General features: G+C 36.3%; 1 protein-coding gene across 2 annotated transcripts; it reads left to right on the plus strand.

The window, feature by feature from the left end:
• Nucleotides 1-11,939: 11,939 nt before the first annotated feature.
• TAC1 (tachykinin precursor 1) lies at nucleotides 11,940-19,165 on the plus strand (the record flags this gene model as incomplete). Of its 2 annotated transcripts, XM_080701038.1 has the most annotated exons (6): nucleotides 11,940-12,062; nucleotides 13,009-13,105; nucleotides 13,548-13,592; nucleotides 14,154-14,177; nucleotides 15,894-15,947; nucleotides 19,116-19,165. In XM_080701038.1, 6 exons carry the CDS (start codon nucleotides 11,940-11,942, stop codon nucleotides 19,163-19,165), a joined length of 393 nt encoding a protein of 130 aa, XP_080557164.1. The 2 variants fall into 2 exon arrangements, with proteins under 2 accessions (XP_080557164.1, XP_080557165.1); XM_080701039.1 differs by lacking the exon at nucleotides 13,548-13,592.
• Nucleotides 19,166-19,399: the final 234 nt, after the last annotated feature.

Below are 19,399 nucleotides of genomic sequence, written 5' to 3' on the forward strand. Positions count from 1 at the left end.
CTGCCCATGGAATCTTCTCCAAAATAAATCACATCCTGAATCACAAAGCAAACACCAGCAAATGCAAAAGATGTAATATAATTCCCTGCATCTTTTCAGATCACAACAGAATGAAAGTAGAAATCAACAACAGAAAACCAAAAGAAACTATATAAATACATGAAGATTGAATAATATACAAATGAAGAGTGGATACAATCAGAAATGAGAGGAGAAATTTAAAAATCCTGGAATTAAACAAAAATAGAGACAAAACATGTCAAAATCTATGGGACACTTTGAAGACGGTGTTAAGAGGAAAGTTTATAGCATTGATTGCCCACATAAGAAGAACAGAACGACTTCAAATAAACAACTTAATGAAACATCTCAAGGACATAGAAAGACTGTAACAGTCTAATCCCAAAACCAGCAGAAGCCAGTAAATAATTAAAATCAGAGCAGAAATAAATTAAATAGAGAATAAAAATATAAAAGATCAACAAAACAAAAGGCTGGATTGATAAAAAATAAAGATTAATAATATCGACAAATTCCTGGCCAGCCTAACCAAAAGAAAGAATCAACTCAAATCATTAAAATCAGAAATAAAACAGGAGACATCACTACAGACAGTGGGGAAATTCAAAGAATTATCAGAAACTACTTTGAAAATTTGTACTCCAATAGACTGGAAAACATAAAAATTTGATAGATTTCTAAGCACATAAAATCTACCTATATTGAACCAAGAGGACATAACAAGCCTAAACCAACCAACAGCAAGTAAAGAAATAGCAACAGCAATAAAAATTCCGTCACCAAAGAAAAGCCCAAGCCCAGACAGGTTTCCAGTTTAATTCTACAAAACTTTCAGAGAAGAACTAATCCCAATACTTCACAACTTGTTCTGGGAAATCGAGAGATGGAATTCTTCCAAACTCTTTCTACAAGGCCAGTATTACATTAATACCAAAACCAAATAAAGATACCTCAAGAAAAGAAAATTATAGACCAATATCTTTGATTAACATAACTGCAAAAATTCTAAAAACAATAGAAATATGCATTCAAAGCCATTTCAAGATAATTCTACACCACGACCAAGTTGGTTTCATTCCAGAAAAGCAAGGCTGGTTCAATGAATACAAATCAATGCATGTTATTCACCATATAAATAGAACTGAGAAAAAACACATGATCATATAAATAGATGCTAGAAAAGCATTTGACAAAATCCAACACCCATTCATGTTAAAAAAACTGCAGAAAATTGGAATTGAAGGAATGTATCTCAATATCATTAAGGCAATATACAATAAACCCAAAGCCAACATCATATCGAATGGAGAAAAACTGCAAGAATTTCCTTTAAAATCAGGAACAAGACAAGGATAGCCATTATCACCACTCCTTTTCAATATAATCCTTGATACTTTTGCCACAGCAATAAGACAAGAGAAGGTTATCAAAGGAATTCAAATAGGAAAAGAGGAGTTAAAATTATCCTTGTTTGCAGATGACATGATCCTATATCTAGAAGACCCAAAAAACTCAACCAAAAGACTACTGGAGCTGATTATCCAATTAAGCAAAGTGGCAGGATGCAAAATCAACCTAAAGAAGTCAGTTGCTTCTCTATATGCCAAAAATGAATCCACAAAGAAAGAAATAAAAAAATTCCATTCACAATAACCTCAAAACCAATAAAATACCTAGTAATAAACCTAACCAAAGATGTGAAATACCTCTACAGTGAAAGCTACAAAACATTAAAGAAAGAAACTGAAGACAACCTTGGAAGATGGCAAGATCTCCCTTGTTCATAGATAGGCAGAATAAATATTATCAAAATGGCCATTCTGCCAAAAGTGATCTACAGATTCAGTGTAATTCCTATCAAAATACCAATAACATTCTTTATAGACCTAGAAAAATCAATCATGAATTTCATGTGGAGAAACACAAGACCCAGAATAGCAAAAGAAATTCTCAGCAATAAGAATCATGCAGAAGGCATCACAATTCCTGACTTCAAATTATACTACAGATAAATAGTAGCTAAAACAACATGCTATTGGCACAAAAACAGGCACATAGAGCAATGGAACAGAACAGAAAATACAGAAACAAACCCACACACTTATAGTCAATTGATCTTTGACGATAAGGGGCAAAATTCATATGTTGGAGAAAAGACAGCCTTTTCAACAAATGGTTCTGGCAGAACTGGCTATCCATTTGTAGAAAGATGGAACTAAATCCTTACCTCTCACCATGCACAGGAATCAACTTGAGATGGATCAAAGACCTGGAAATCAGACCAGAGACTGTTAAGCTATTAGAGGAGGGCATAGTTTCAACACTCCAACATATAGGCACAGGTAGTAACTTTCTCAACAAGACCTCCAAAGTTCAGGAAATTAAAACAATAATTAACAAGTAGAATGTATTACACTAAAACATTTCTACTTATCAAAGGAAAGCACCAAGAATCTAAAGGGAAAGCCTACAAAATTGGAGAAGACCTTTACCAGCTAATGATTAGTTTCTTTATTGTACTCCAGAATTTTCTGGTTTTTTTCATAGGCCTCTAGCTCTTGAAGATTAATATGTCAATTAAATATGACCCTTGATTTGTTTGGTTTCTCATTATAGATTTTTTTCTGGAATTAATAATGACTTATTTTATTTTGTAGATATTGGAGAAGGCCTAGAATCATATCATGTTCATATTATCCAATTAGCCACTATTTATAAAACTATTTATCTTTTAGACAAAGTTGCTACATCAGTTCTTCACTATTTAATTCTCCCAGACTCCAGAACTTTAGAAAATGTCCTATAACACACCTGTTTCTGTGAATGTTGCACTGGAATAATATGTTGTATGCAAGACACAGTTTTCTCTCTCTTCCCTGACATGTTTCCTTATCTTTTACATTCCATTTCCACCTCTTTTTTTTCTCTTGGTGCTCATGGGAAAGCTCTTTTATTTTAGTCTTTTTAGTCATATATGTTTTTATTTTCAATTTTTATTATGTTAAGTATACATAACTTAAAATTTGCCACCGTAATCATTCTTAAGTGTACAATTCAGTGATATTAAGTGTATTGATATTTTTGTGCAACTATCACCACCATCCAACTCTAGAATTCTTTTCATCTCCCAAACTAACTATACCCATTAAAGAGGTTCCCATTATTTCACCATTATACTTTCTATTTCTATTACGCTGGCAACTCTAGTTATTTCATATAGATTCATATAATATTTATCTTTTGTGATTGACTTATTTCATTTAGTATAATGTCTTTAAGGTTTATTCATGTAAGAATTTTCTTTCCTTCCCTTTTTTTTTGTGGAACTGGGGATGGAACCCAGGGGCAACCTCTGCCATATTTTTATTTTTTATTTTTTTAATTGGTACAATAGTCTCACATTATATTATGGATCATGTTGACAATGACATATATTTACACGGTACTTAGTGCCCTTGCTCCTCCTGCTTGCCCTTTTCTTTCGCTTCCAATACTGAGAGTCCAGGTTAATAATGTTATATTCAAATGCATACACATTGTAGCTTTGCCATTAATGAACCTCAGCCTTCTTCCTCCCCTCCCCTTCCTTCCTGGTTTGGCTGAGGTTTCCCCTCCATTACCTGGAGTCCTTCTGGTATCCCTAAAACTCCCTTTAACTGACTAGATAAAACCTATCCACATTTACAGCGTAATGACTATACCTAAAGTCTACTGAATAAAATATTAATCATATTTAAACATTGCCTTCGCAGAAACATCTAAACATTTTAACTAAAACATTGAGCAACATCACCTAGCCAAGTTGACAGAAAAAACTAACCATTACACACAGAAATAAATTCCTACAGAGAGCCACTCAGAAAAATACTACTAGTTAACATCCCTTGTGTGTGCTACACACTCTTCTTCATACACATCCTTACTCATTTAGTCCCCACAGCAGATCTTAGCTAGTCAATGCTATTTATTGTTTTCTAATTGGTAAGCTAAAACCTTGAGGATGAGAGCACTTGAGTAACACATCCAATGTTACATGCTTTCCAGTGGCAAAACCAGTATTAAAATTGATAGTTTGGTTGAGACATAAAAATACAAGTTCAAGACCAACCTCAGCAATTCAGCAAGACTCTCAACAACCTAACAATACTATTTCAAAACAAACCAAAAAAATACAAAAAGGACTTGGGGGTGTGGCTCAGAAATAAAATTCCTCTGGGTTCAATCCTCAGTACCACTAAATAAATAAAAAAGTAAGTAAGTAAATAAATAAATAAATAAATAAACAAATAAAATTGGTAGAGTTTTCAAAAACTCATTTATTTTGCTGCTGAACAGAGAGTATGTCCCAGAAAACTGAAGAAAATTCCCCCAATTACTTCTCACTAAGAACACCTTAATAAGAATTTGGATTCAATAAAATAAGAGCATTTCAACAAAATAACAAAACAAATGAGATGAAAATGAAATTTTACCTGAGAACAAATTAGCAATTATACAACATGATTATAGAAATAAGTAAATTAGAAGCAAGATACAAAATAGACACAAATGAATTACTGATACAGAAATAAGAGATAAGCCAAGTAAAATGCAGATGAAATGAACAAATAATTTAAGAATATAAAAATAATTTAATACATGCTGGGTTATAGATGATCACATTACTACAATATATATGTTAGAATACTATAAATATAAGCCGGGCGTGGTGGCGCACGCTTGTAATCCCCACGCTTGGGAGGTGGAGACAGGAGGATCGTGGAGGTTAGTAGTCAGACGCGCTGGCTTAAGAGACCCTGTTTCCAAATAAAAAGTATAAAATTGATCTGGAAGTGTAGCCCGGAGGTAAAAGGGCTTCCAGGAACCCCAGTACAACAAAAAAGAATATTATAAATATAAATATATTACATATTGAATATATGCTATAATACTATAGTGTACACTAATATATATATTTATATATATATATTCTGAAGGGATTTATATAGGATCCGAAGGGAAAAAAACACAATACACTTGAAGTTAAATTTCTATTTTAAGATACATTCAAACTCATAATACAATAAAATTTCTCTAAAATAAAGAAGGAAAATAATTACATATATATTAAAGAACCAATTCACATTCAAGCAAAACAAACAGTTCATAATACTCCAAGAAAATGAGAAACAATATACTCAAAAACATATCCTACTTGAACCATTGAATCTCAAAGATAAAGATTTTTTTAGATATTTGATCAGAAAAGCAAATCACATAAAAGCCAGGGGAAGAATCAGCATCACCTCAGAATTCCCTATAACAATTCTACAAGACAATAAAGTAATGTTCATAAAGTTCTGTGACAAAATGTAATTTAACCTACAAATATAACTAATCACTATGTAATTTGCACGTAGAAGCCACCAACAGATATTCACTAACATGCAATATCTCAAGAAATATAATATCCATGATTTCCTCTTGGAGAGGAAATTTTGCTTGGCAATAACATCGAGCCATTGGACTAGTAATGAACAATGAATCTATTTAAACACGGAGCCAACAGTAGACGACCAATGGAAAGATGGTAGCAAAACTGGATGTTCTAAGCCTGAGCAATGTAAAGGTAATCACGTAACTGCAAATATTGGGAGGTGGAAGAAAGGAGAAATGGAGGAAGTTCAAGAATGCTAACATCCTCACCTTTCAAAATAGGGGATTAATAGACATTATGTAAATATCTATTGTTTTAAAGGTTAGATGCTAGCTTCTTAGTGTGTATCCCTAAACCTTACTATAACATTACTTGGTTCTTTTATGGTGAAGAAACATTTTTCACTCCAATTTTTTCTTCCACTAAAGTCAAATAAAATGTAAATAGCTACTTTTCATTAGAAATACTTCCTAAGGTCTCATTCCGTGTTAAAAATATGTAATTTATGCGAGGGTTGCTTTAACCTTCAGTGGTGAATACACATAGAAAGATATTGACAATGAGGTCCACTTAATGCAAGGGGTGGCCATTAATGAACTGAGAATATTTTTTAAATACATTAGTGTATGTTTGTACATGGTTTGATTTTTTTCCTATAGTGTGTTTTATTTTATAAAACAATCAGATTAATTTTTCCCTTTAAAAATTGTATGCAATATAACAAGATGTTGACAGAGGTTCATTTTCAGTCATAAGAAAATGTACAATAGTAATTTTTCTTTGTACTTTTCTGCAAGTTTTAAATCTTTAAACATAAAAAATGGGCCATTCACTACCTACTTTGTTCACCATTCTATTGCTCTTGAATTCAGCATGCATTAGAAACATATGAATTTAATTAATATGTATATTTTCATAAATTTGACATTCTAGGAAATAAACCAAGTAATGCAGAATGCAAATATACCAAACTTTTGTATGTTTAGAGACAGTGTTTGTCAGAAAGCACATGGACTTACTAATTGACTTAAGGTAGCAATTAACGAATGACATGGAAAAAGTAGGAAATGTATTCTTGGATCGATTTTTATTTCATTATTGTTTATTACTCAATTCTATTTTAAGTATAGTGGCATATTTATAACATATGGCAACCAAACAAAGTTTACAACTGTTCACACTGAGTTAGCAGAGAAGAAATTATGAAATAGCTAACTTTTTGTTACCTTAGAAACTGAAAACCAAACAACAAAACAAGATTAATCTAAAGTGTTGTACTGACAGTATGGAATTTTACAAGATGGAGAGAGATATGAATACATATTTTCTAGATAATGACAACAAAAATAGAAGGATTATTAGTCTGTTTTTCTTTACTATTACAAAATAACTGAGGTTAGGTACCTTTATAAACAGAAGAGTTAGTTTACAATTTTGTAGGTTCAAGAGCATCAACGGGGCTACAGCAAAGGATCTCATAACAGATAGTATCTCAGTCATGGGAAGATATGTGAGAGGAAGAGCTCACATTGAGAGACAGAAAACCACACTTCTCTGTGGGTCCATTTGTTCCTTCAAAGTAACCTAGGGTCTCACAAGAACCATGTGAAACTCCTCAAAGGTGACACTTCCAATGATTTATCTATCTTATTCTTTCTTCAAAATCTCAACACTGCCACACTGAGAACCTTTGAAGAACAAACTACATTCACACTATAGGAAAGGATAAACCAAAACTCTAAACCAGAGAAGAAACAAACTGGAGAGGCAGAAATTGAAGCTATGTTTTTTGAATATATTGTTTTTAGTATTTGAGCATTTAAAACCCATGTATTTTGGGGCATTTAAAACCCATGGCTTGTCTTTTACACAATTCTAAAATTAAGTTTAATAGAAACTCCTAAAAGCCAAGAACATAATGAGCAAATGAATCTCCCTGTATAAGAGTTGATAGTACAACCATATATAGGGCTTTTTAAATTATCTTAAAATACAATAATTTGACTGAACGTAGTGTGACATACCCTAAAGTCTTTTTAAAAATAAAAACTCTTAGGCTATTTCCAATAATGATATAGTTGGCGTTGTGTATTGTGATAGAGCAAACGAGAAATCATGTCAAAGCCATTGGGAACCGGGAATTTGGGTTTGGGTATAGAAAAAAAGATGCACATGGACACTGGTAAACAAAGATTTTATGATATCCTGATTTGAATACAAAGTGTCAGAATACTTTCAGGATTGCGCGTGCGTGAATGCATGTATACACACAAACACACACACACACACACACACACACACACACACACACACAATCAGCTCTACCCAATGAAAAAGGTCTTGAAGTGGTGGGCAATGACAGCAGTGTGCACCCACAAAGCCTAGGTTGTGATCTCCCTGTCTCAGTCACCATCCTCACTTCTACAACCCAAAGAACTGGCCATACAACTGTGAGAGGAAGGAAGACATATTTGATCACAGTTTCTTTGGAGATTTCTGGGTTCAGTCCACATGAGGCCAGGACTGGAAGCAGATAGCGAGAGAGCAAGGCTTCACCCTCACATAGAGGAAAGAGAACTGAGCAGGGGAGGAGAGCTCTTATATGATCCCAAGGCCACACCCCCAGGGACTGCTTCTCAGCCACCAAACCCTGCTTCCAACATTGCTACCTTGTTCCTTGAGGGCAAGGGGGGCATTCTAAATGCAAAGCCTTACACTACCCTTATTTCTGGTTGAGAGGAAATGAAGGTTCCTCAAAGGAGACTCCAGGACTGAGGCAAGAAACACACAGCTTAAACCTGAAACATTTTGTCACACCAGAAATGAGACAACTATCAAACCCTATTAAAGCCATATTCAAAAGCCTCAGGAGTTAATTTTACCTTCTGGCCAAGAATGGCATAATTTGGACATTAATTACAAGACTGTCTGTCATGGATTGAACTATTTCAAATTCAAATGTGTTTAAACCTGTGAGATCATAAAGTTCTAATTTTAAAAATCAAATCATCATTGGAGGTATTAGTTTAGCACTTACCTTTTTTTTTTTTTTTTTTTTTTTGGTTTTGAGGATTGAACCCTGGGCATTTTACCTCCAAGCTATACCTTCAACCCCATTTTTATTCTTTATAAAAAATTTTTTATTCTTTATAAAAAGGGTCTCACTAAGTCTCAAAGGGCCTCACTAAGTAGCTGAGGCTGTCCACAAACCTTAACCCCCTGTCTCAGCCTCCCAAGTACTGAGATAATAAGCATGCATCACCACACCCAGGTTCTATTTTTAAAATTAGTAGAGGGAAGCAATCAAGCATTTATTCCATCTTTTCTTTCCTATGTTAATTATTTTAATAATAACAAAATAGTTGTTGAGAAAAAAATTTTATATAGAAGTCCAGCTAATCGATAATGAATGCTAAAATAAAAATAGCACCATTGTGAAACTACTAATCAAATAAAAATCTAGAAAATGATTATCAATGGCTGCTAGCAGCTCAAAAGAAATGACTAGATAGCATGTGCTTCCTAATAATTAAACTATAGAACTTGTCAAGAAAAAAAAAAGAAAGATAAGGAAAGAAAGAGAAATTAAATGTATATAGCATCAAGCTTCTAGATACTATGAAAATAGGTAGGACACAGAAGCAAGTTAAAAGGCAATCATCAAAGTCCAAAATGTACTGTATTCTACTGACCTGTTTTATCAATAAACTACAATGAGAGGAAGTAACTAATGATTAGGAAAGATTTAAGAGACATACATTAGACTATAAATGTTCACACGAAGCCAGGCATGGTGGCTCACGCTTGTAACCCCAGAATTTGGGAGGCTGAAACCAGAGGATGGTGGTTTGAGGACAGCCTCAAATATTTAGTGAGGCCCTTTGCAACCTGGTGAGACCCTGTTTCCAAATAAAGAATAGAAAATAGGGCTGGGGGTGTAGCTCAGAGGTAGAATGTCCCTGGGTTCCAACCCCAGTATGACACAAAAAAAGTTCATATCAATAAACTTAAAAGTTACTTAAACTTAAAGTCCCTCAATATATTCAATTGTTGAAATTCTAAACCCCCAGGTGATGGTATTAGGAAATGGGACCTTTGAAAGGTAACCAGGTCATGAGGCTAGACCCCTTATAAATGGATTAGTGACCTTATAAAAATGATCCCATAGAGGTCTTCCACACTCTTCTGAAACATAAAATTCAACAGAGACAAGATGGCAGTCTGTAATTTTAAAGAGGGCCCTCCCTAGAACAAGCCATGTTGACACCCTAATCTAAGACTAACTATAAGAACAGTGAGAAAAAACTTCTGCTCTTTATAAATCACCCAGTATATGGTATTTTGTTATACCTGTCTGGTCTGATTAAGACAGGACATGTTTATAAACTTCATTACAGTTCTGATGATTTCAACCAGTAAACTAACTCTTTGAGGTAGGGAGGATTATGAGACAGTGATGAATATTTGAATGTTGACTGAAATTTGAAAACATCAGGAATTATTTTGTTATTTTAGATGGGATAATGTTTTTCTAATAGTTATGTCTTTATTTTTAAATACTTACCTTTTAGGTAGATAGGCTGAAATATCTATAGTTGCAATAATGAGTTGCCTGGAATTTGCTTCAAAATATTCTGGGAAGTGGGATAGGAAGGGCTGTAGATGAAATCTGCAAGTTCTTTCAAGTGGATAATTCTTTCTACTCTTGTATATGTTTAAAATTTCCCATATAAAACGTTTCAAAAACAAAATAAAAAGCTCACATTGTGAGGTTAAGTCTAAACATGAGAAAGACACATATGGATTTCAAACCTTAGGGTTATTTAAGGAAGAACAAATATTTGAGGGGAACCTGTTATTGGTTTAAATGAGCTGCAAAAATTCATTTTCTTAATACACCGTACTAAAAATTATGATTAATTAAAAAATACTAAGAGAAAACAACTCCACCCAAGATGAGAAATCATTTAGCTTCTTTAAAGATGAAAAAACATTATTTGTGTTATAGGCAGATGTTATTAGCTTAATAAATCTTGTCCTGCTCATGACCACTTGGCACCTTCACTACACTTACCTTTAAACAGAGAAGCCTCTGACTGATGAGTAATTTTGTTAATCACGCAGGGTAAAGCATCTTCTGTGCTATCTTACTGGTATTGTAGTCTTCAACAAAAACAAGTAGGAGAGAAGCAGAAATGTCTTCTAACCCCTGCCTGGATGTGTCAAGAAAGAACTTTTTTGGGGAAAAAAAAAAAAGACATCCTAGAACTGCACGAATATAAGCCTAGGATCTGCATGCAACGCCACGTTTAAATTCCCCTTTGCCTCAAAGGTAAAATAAATCTACTATCTTCTAAAATACCATTAAGACTGAAAATCCTTTTGTAAGGCTGAAGAAATGCTGGCATTCGAGTTGATTTGGGAGAGGAATGCTCCTACCATAGACACTGTATCTCAGAAACACGTAAGAAGGTGGGGCGCCCCACCCCACCCCCACCCCAGGGCTTCTTAGCTTAATTTCCCACCACAAGGTCTTAATAACGTCTGAAGTTGCTTCCTCAGAAGCACAACTCATCTTGATTTCTCCACAACGAAAAGTTGTGGAAGTCCAGGGAATGAGTCACTGTGCCCGGTTTTGATGAGTAATCTCAGGTGTCACTGAGGCCCTTTGGGAAGGAGAGGGGAGGGGGCGTCAGATTTGCCCATGGAAGAAGACAGGCCTCTCTGGATTGGATGGCGAGACCTGGATGTTCCTAAAATTGCGTCATTTCGCACCCATTTGGGTCCAGATGTTATAGGAACCGACGGGTTACCGTCTCGGAAACTCTCCATCACGCAAGCAAAAGGAGAGGGGGCGGCTAATGAAATATTGAGCAGAAAGTCGCGTGGGGAGAGTGTCACGTGGGGCTGGAGGCTAGTCACGCCCGGAATAAATACCACAAGCGGAGCTGGCAAAAGAGCGCGCTCAGACCTTCTCCAGCGCAGCAGCAGCAGCGAGTGTGCAGAGCGCCCAGTGAGTGTGCAGAGCGCCCCGCGTGCGCTCCGAGCAGCCTCCGACGAGCAGCCTCCGACCCCAGGGCCGCTGGTCTCGGTGAGTACCCGCCTGGCTCGCCCTCTGCGCACCCATCCACCCGGGGCACCCGCCCGCGCTCCGGGCACCTCCACCGCGAGGGACCCTGGGGAGACAGGTTTCTCAAATGCCAACGCCCCTCTTTGTCTTCCACCTGCAGAGCCTCCAGGCTGGAGGGTGTGCGTTGGAGAGTTGGGGGCTTGGGGAGTGGGGACTCGGGGGAGAATCTTGCTTTGCTTTCCTAAGGGGTCCGGGACAGGAGGTCTTAGTCTTTTTAGCCCTTTTGCTTTTTACCTTGGGCTCAACAGGACTTAAGTTCCGTTGCGGGGCCAGAAATTCTGCGGCTCTAACTCTTTGGAGATTTATCTGTATTTCCCCCTCCTTTCTCCTCTCCTCCGTGTCTTCTCTCCCACTCTTCCCAGAAATTTCACCATGAAAATCCTCGTGGCCTTGGCAGTCTTTTTTCTGATCTCCACTCAACTGTTTGCCGAAGAAATCGGGGCCAACGATGATCTAAATTATTGGTCCGACTGGTCCGACAGTGACCAGATCAAGGTGAGACTCCCGTCCCGGGAATGTTCTTTCTGAGCTGTTTCCTTTCCCACAAGAGCATCCTAGTTAGCACACAAACGGGACCAGGGACGGTGGAGACCAGCAGGAAGGTAAAGGGCTCTGTGCCCTGGGGATTTTGCACCCAGGAGCTCAGTTTACCCCCGAGGGCTGCATGGTCAGGGCCCAGGAATTCCCTGAGGGAGTGGTGCCCTGCCCCCGGGAGCCCGAGTCCCCTCAAGGCTGGAAACCTCGCAGGGTCTCAGGCCCCAGTTAACTGGGATTGCAGGGGCTCCTCCAGCAGCACTTCCTGGGCTTTGGGAAATGTTGGGCAGGGACAGAAGAGGGCGTTGGTCTCCCGCAGGAGCCTGGGAAAGGGCGAGTTGCTGGGGTCTTAAAGGGGCGGAGGTGGGTGAGAAGCTAACTTCCTACCCTGATATTGTTTTGAGGATGGAGGAGGTCGTTTCCCAGGCTATGGGCGATAGGGACTCGACTCAGATTCCTGTAGAGACGGTGAAAAGTAGTGTGGGCTCCATCCCCGCGCCCCACACGCACCTGGGTGCACTTAAGGCTGTGAAGGGTTTCCAAAGCTGGCACCAAAGATCAGACAAAGACCTAAGGTGGTGGGGTAGGTGAGTGAAGTTCTTTGCGATGAGAGGAAAGTGGAGAAAGCGCTCGGGGGCTAAACAACGCCCTGTGGCCGCCAATGGACCGGACAGGCTTCCTGCAAGAGGCAGCCCCAGCCAGTAAAGGCCAAGAGAGAGCTCAGGACCGACCCAGCTCTGGCTGCGCACTGGGACGCAGGCTAGCGCCTTGGCCCGGGGAAAGCTGGCTTCCAGGCTGAGCGCACCATAGAGAAGCGGTTGCTCCTGTAAGGGCTGGAGAGACCATGGAAATGTCTAGGGCTAAGGGCGCCCTGCTTTGGTCACCTACACGCGGGTTTGTCCCCCAGGAGGAGCTGCCGGAGCCCTTCGAGCATCTTCTGCAGAGAATCGCCCGGAGACCCAAGCCTCAGCAGTTCTTTGGATTAATGGGCAAACGGGATGTTGGTGAGATAAACAACCCTCCCTAGATCTCTCTGGGCAACCTGCCCCGTCTGCTCGCATGTTCCCTGAGCATCCAAGTGTCTCCAGCTCTTTGAATAGGCATTTCCACCCCAGGAGAGTAGTAATTCCCAATTCAGACTCTGTCCCGCACACGCCACACCAGGGAAGAAAAGCCAGATTTATTTCTCCTGCTTCACAGTATTAAAGTGACCCAGCCTTAGCGAAGCCCTCTCTAGACTAAAATTCAAACTTCTAAGAAGAGGAAGGCACCAGGTGTCCTACCCTGAATGGTCCCGGTGCAGGGGGAAGCTGACTTCAGAGCATTCCTTGGGGTTCAGTTAGATTGGGCTGCCCCTTGATGGGTGATAGAAATATTCCGTTTCCTTAAATTCATGCACCATCAGTGGAACTTGTGAATAGTTAATGTCAATTCATCTTTTATCAGATTCCTCAATTGAAAACCAAGTGGCACTGTTAAAGAATTTTTATGGTAAACATTCCTGTAACTTATTTCACTATTGTGAATGCACATGTAGAAAAATGAAGATATTATTTATGGGCTAAAATATAAGATCTTCATTATGCCTGTTTAAGAAATTAATTTTTCATTTCTATCCTCCTATTCTTTCTCTTTCTCCTCCACCTCTTTTCTCTTACCGTGTGTATGTGTGTATATGGGTGTGTGTGTGTGTGTGTGTGTGTGTGTGTGTGTGTGTGTGTGTGTATGAGAGTTATAATGGTAGCCATCTTTGAAGATAGTAGGTGGCTTAGCCTTACATTTTAATAACAAGCTTCAAGAGTCAATCCCATAATTCTAGATTTCAATCTATAGCCCATAAAGTTCACTTAATAAATATTCCTTTTTTTAGTAAAATATTTTGGTTTTTATTATTGACTTGTGTCATTTACAATTTGCTTCAGGATAACACATGAATGGAAAATGTTATGTGTTTGAAAATTGATTTCTTTTTCATTTTTCTCAAAAATACAGTGTAGCTTCTGGAAAATAAATTTCTATAGAATTTGCTAATTTTATTTTTCTTTCTTCTAGGACATGGCCAGATCTCTCACAAAAGTAAGTTCAAAATTATTTTGACATTTATCAAATGCTAATGATAGTTGTATTAAATGCTACTCTATATAATACACTGCCTTATTTACAGTCAAAACTTGGAATCTATTATTTTTAATTAAGACAATATAAGAATGGAGAAGACATAGTCAGAATATTGTTAAATGATTAATATGAGTAAACTGTTGTTTAGACATACTGTACTTACTGAAAAGTTGTATTATACTTAAAAAGAAAAACAAGTCTTTTAACACTGTAAATTGTGAGTTTTAAAATTCCACGGCTAAGGTTAGAAATCCATCATATACATTCTTCTCCATCCCCCAGCCCTGCCCACTTACATTGCAAAAACCTCCAGGCGCGTCTAGACAGCTTCTAACTCATCTTAGTGAGCTGGATCCCATAAAGACATCATTTGGGGATTGGCTAGCAGCCAACGAAGTGGAATGAGTGAATTTATCTAAGTAGATAACCCACCCCAATGCAAAGATGGATATAGAAAAGAACCTCTTTCATCCCATAATTGGATAGAGCACTATAATCTATCAAAGAACAGTGAAACATTTCTTAGAACAGTGAAGATTAAATCCTGGTATGTATCTAATCCTCCAGTGTTTCTAATGGCACTAGAGGCTCATTAGATCCCAGTTTCTCAGTTAATGGCTCCAGAGTTGGCAGGATGTCTCAGGGATCTGTCTTACCATATTGTCCACTTACATGCCCTGTCCTGGATTTGATTCACTGAGTGGCAGAGTGGACCCCAATAAGGCAGCAGCTTTATTCTCCACTAATGCAGTAAAAACCAAGAAATTCTCACACTAGCATTAAATAATAATCTTTCCAAAGACTTCATCTCTGAAAATAAATAAATCTTATTCATGTTTCCCTTATAAGGATTTGTTTGACTTTTAGTGGAACTATATCTACGCATGTTCTATATAATAAAATATATTTTATGTATTTATATATTTTATATAGCAAAGTTCCAAATAATAAAATAAATGTGCTCACCGGGCGTGGTGGTGCACACTTGTAAACCCCGCACTTGGGAGGTAGAGACAGGAGGATCACGCAGGTTTGAAGCCAGCCGTGCTGGTTTGGGAGACCCTGTTTCCAAATAAAAATGTAAAAATAGGTCTGGGAGTGTAGCCCGGAGGTAGAAGGGTTTCCAGGAACCCCAGTGCCACCAAAATAAATCAATAAATCAATCAATAAATAAATATGCTCTATAAACATCAAAACTAGAATACTTTTCCAATAGGAGTAATTTTTAAATCAAACAAAATGGAGACCTTTTACAAGATTACAATCAGCAAGGATAGGAATCTACTTAAGGTTCACTTGCTATGACAGATCACATAGTCACATATTCTCTCTCATGCAAATGTGAAACTGATTCCTCCCTCAAAAAAAAAAATCAAAGCTAGCTTGAATGGCAACAATATTTAAAACTTTATATAATAGAAAAAAACATAATATGGATGAAAGTTACTTGGTAGTATTTAAATAAAGAATTGAGAAAACTGTTTTCGTCATACTGTTGTAGTGTGATTTTTAATACTTATAAAGCATCTTCCTTTCTTTGGGCTTACCAAACCTTGAAATAGATACATATTTATTATATAGGCATATATTCAGAAGCTTGCTTTTTGTAGTAGGTATAATCATTTATTTCCTCAAAGATATACATATTAAAATACCCTTAATGTATTTTTTCAGGGCATAAAACAGATTCCTTTGTTGGACTGATGGGCAAAAGAGCTTTAAATTCTGGTATGTATAAAATCATGACTGAAAAAAGATAGTATCTCAAATCTACGCCTATTATTTTTAGAAAACATAATTTCCTAAGTATTAAAAGGAATAATAGATTTTAAATGAGCATGATTAAAAATTATTGAAGCACTTGTAACCAAGAATGGATTTATAGCTGATTAAGTTAATATCGCCACACTATAAGTCTATTTCTCTCAAGCCAACAGTTTTCCCATTTCATTACCCTCCCCAGATCTTTGAGCTAGTCTAAGACTCTTTCCTGTAGATATGTTTAAGAAGCTTTATTCAACTTTATTGAACTAATGTGGTGATGGGGTACAGAAAGCAATGAGAGGATTTCACATATGACCAAAGTAATTTGAAAGTTTTATGACTGTCAGTCTGGCAGTCTTTCAACACATAAATAAATAAATAAATAAATAAATAAATAAATAAATTTTATACAAATCATAAAGTTATAGAAATTAAAAATCTCAATGTCCAGATGGATGCTAGAAAGGATAAGAGTACTTGTCCCATTTCAAAACTTTTAAAAACAAATACAACCAAGTTATCCTTGAGTATTGTAAGATCAATTCTGGTTATTAAGACCTTAGAAGAGGTATCACAATCTTCATAACCCATTTTAAATATGAACAACTCTTTCATTTGATTTGAAGGTATAAATTGCCTTGCTTCTTTTTCATTTATACCTAATGTGTAAATGCCACATGCATATATATAAAACCCTTCTTAACTCATTCATCACACCATTTTCAAAATAACCCCAAATATGATTTTCATTAGAATTGACATTTTGTAAAGCACATTCAATTTAGCAGTCCTTAACTTAGGCTCTGTGGAAGAGCTATTCAAATTCTCTTTATTTTAGCTTTAGTGAAAAATACATTAAAATGCTGATAACTTAATTATTCAGAAAGTAATCATCATCTATCTTATCCATTTAGAATATTTCTAATTCCTAGAAAAATCTCTAACTAAGATGTGCTGACTTAATTCTTAACTATCTAGGTTAATGCAAAAACAATTATCCTGGTATTTTTGTTTTGTTTTGTTTTTCTTTTTCTAAAGTTAAACAGCACTTTTCGATTTTCTCACTCATAGTTTTGGGGCTACTCAAGGGGATGTTTTAAAAATTGTACCACTATATTTTGTGGGAAAATTGTAATTGTTTTATTAGTATGCATCATTTTCTAGTTTGGACATATATACATTTATACCACAATGATGTTTCTTTATATGCATACATATTAATCCTCACAAACTGTGGTTTTCTTAACGATTGCATTAGCCAACAACTCTCTATTTCCAGATTTGATTTAGCTTTCAGAACATGCTTAACAAATGCTATAGTAGTGTACAGTTTAGAACAAATTAGATATAAAGTAATATTTATAGGTAGTAATAATAAAAATCACTATAATTAATCAAAGTTAATTTATCACTAAAAATGTGTTCCTCCATTTTTGTTAAGAAAACATAAAAGAAAAAATAAATATATCCATAGTTTTTCAGGGACTTTTCCATATGCTCAGTTGAGATAAGATTTTATATAGTCTAATTCTACAGCCACCCAATCCTCACTCTTTGATGAAAGGTCACAGATGCCTTAGGCAATATAAGTCTAAAAATCCTCTTCCTAGAAAAACCCTCAACAGCTCAGGCACACAAAAGTTGATATATATATTTTCAAAGGGTTATTTTCAGGGATATATATTTTCAAAGACCATGTATGAAACTCTGTTTCCGTGGAGAACATTCAACCCCAGCAAAATCATTAACCTGTCTTTAGTTTCAATAGCATTCATCTCCACTCTCTGAGGAACAAAGACATGTTGCCTACAACTCCTGATAAAAACAAGCCAGACTGAGGAAAGAACTTTTCCTTCTCCACACCTGTCCGGCTTGGAGCTCAGACTGGTCTCCTTTAGAACTGTTCACTAACTGATGCAAAACTAAGTTTATTGTTCCTTCACTGTCCTTAAGTAGATGGTAGAGGTCAAGAGGAGAAGGAGGAAGTACTGGATCTGGTGCCTTTTCATATTCTTTCTCTCTCTTAATAAGGAGACTCTAGCACCCATGATTCCTAAAAAACTTCCTTCTCTAGTTTCTATTTGAATTCAGTATTTTATGCAGAGCATATTAAATTTTGAAAAGCACAGCAGTTTCACTATAATGTAAATCTAAGTGTATAAAGTATATACTAAGTAAAAAAAATATCCTTAGATTATATAATAGTCCAATCCTTACCTTTTTGTGGTTACAGATCCTTTTGAAATTATATATAATATTGTCTATGGTCATACCACCCTGAACACCTGATCTAATCAGAAATTATAATATAATGGGTTTTTATTTTATCCAGAGAGCAAAAGTACTTAAGTTACTTGCTAGCTCTGTGTCAAGTATTTTTGGAAGTACTAATTAACCTTTAATAGTCTACTAGTTTTCTGAGAGTTAAACAATGCTATAGTTAGATTCCATTGACTTCTTACCTATCCCTGGGGGCATAAACAAGAGTGGAAGAGACCCTCACACAATCATGTGCTTCTAGCACAGAAATCACCAAACTTTTCCTGACAAGAAACAGATCGTAAATATTTTAGGCTTTGTGAACCATATGGTCTCAGAAGCAACTATTCCAATCTGCTATTTTAAAGCCAAAGCTGCCACGGATCACACATAAATGAATTGAGTGTGTCTCTGTTCCAAGTAAACTTTATCTACAAGAACAAATGGTGAGCTAGGTTTGCCCTGTGGCAAATAATTCATTGATCTTTGTTCTAGATTAAATGTCCTGCATTTCACTTTTATCCTATTAATACTCCCAGTTTGTTTAAGCATGGCCCTTTCTATAATTCACTATCAGCATCTTGAGAAAGCATCAGTTCTTGAGAAAGCAGCTGAAAATCAACATGACAATATATTGTTTTATGGATATCAAATATATATTAGATGATCAAAGAAGTCAAGTGTTCTAAAGCTAGAGTACTTCTGATCAGGACAGAGAGTGAAGGAGGATCAGGAGATGTGCAAATAAAATTCTTAGAAATACTTAGATGGAGGGAAAAGTCATTATAACTTTTTAATAAATTACTGTATGCCTTGAACATTATGTGTCTAATTTCCTCCTCTGACGTCACACCTTATCCCCTCTGTTTGCAGTGGCTTATGAAAGGAGTGCAATGCAGAATTACGAAAGAAGACGTAAATAAACTGTCTACCCTATTATTTATTCAGCTTCATTTGTGTTGGTGAGCAATGAATGGTAACATAAAAATGCACTATGAAGAATAGTTATTTATTTAATAACAACTATTGTTATGAGTTGGAGACTCAACAAAGTGTTTATTTTTCATATTGTGCCAATATGTGCTGTAAACACGTGTTCTAATTCTAACATGATGACTCCTTCAGAAGTAGAAATCAGTGGTAGTTTCCCAACAAGC

The sequence above is a fragment of the Muscardinus avellanarius genome, assembly GCF_963383645.1.
Source record: "Muscardinus avellanarius genome assembly, chromosome: 9".
NCBI lineage: Eukaryota > Metazoa > Chordata > Mammalia > Rodentia > Gliridae > Muscardinus > Muscardinus avellanarius.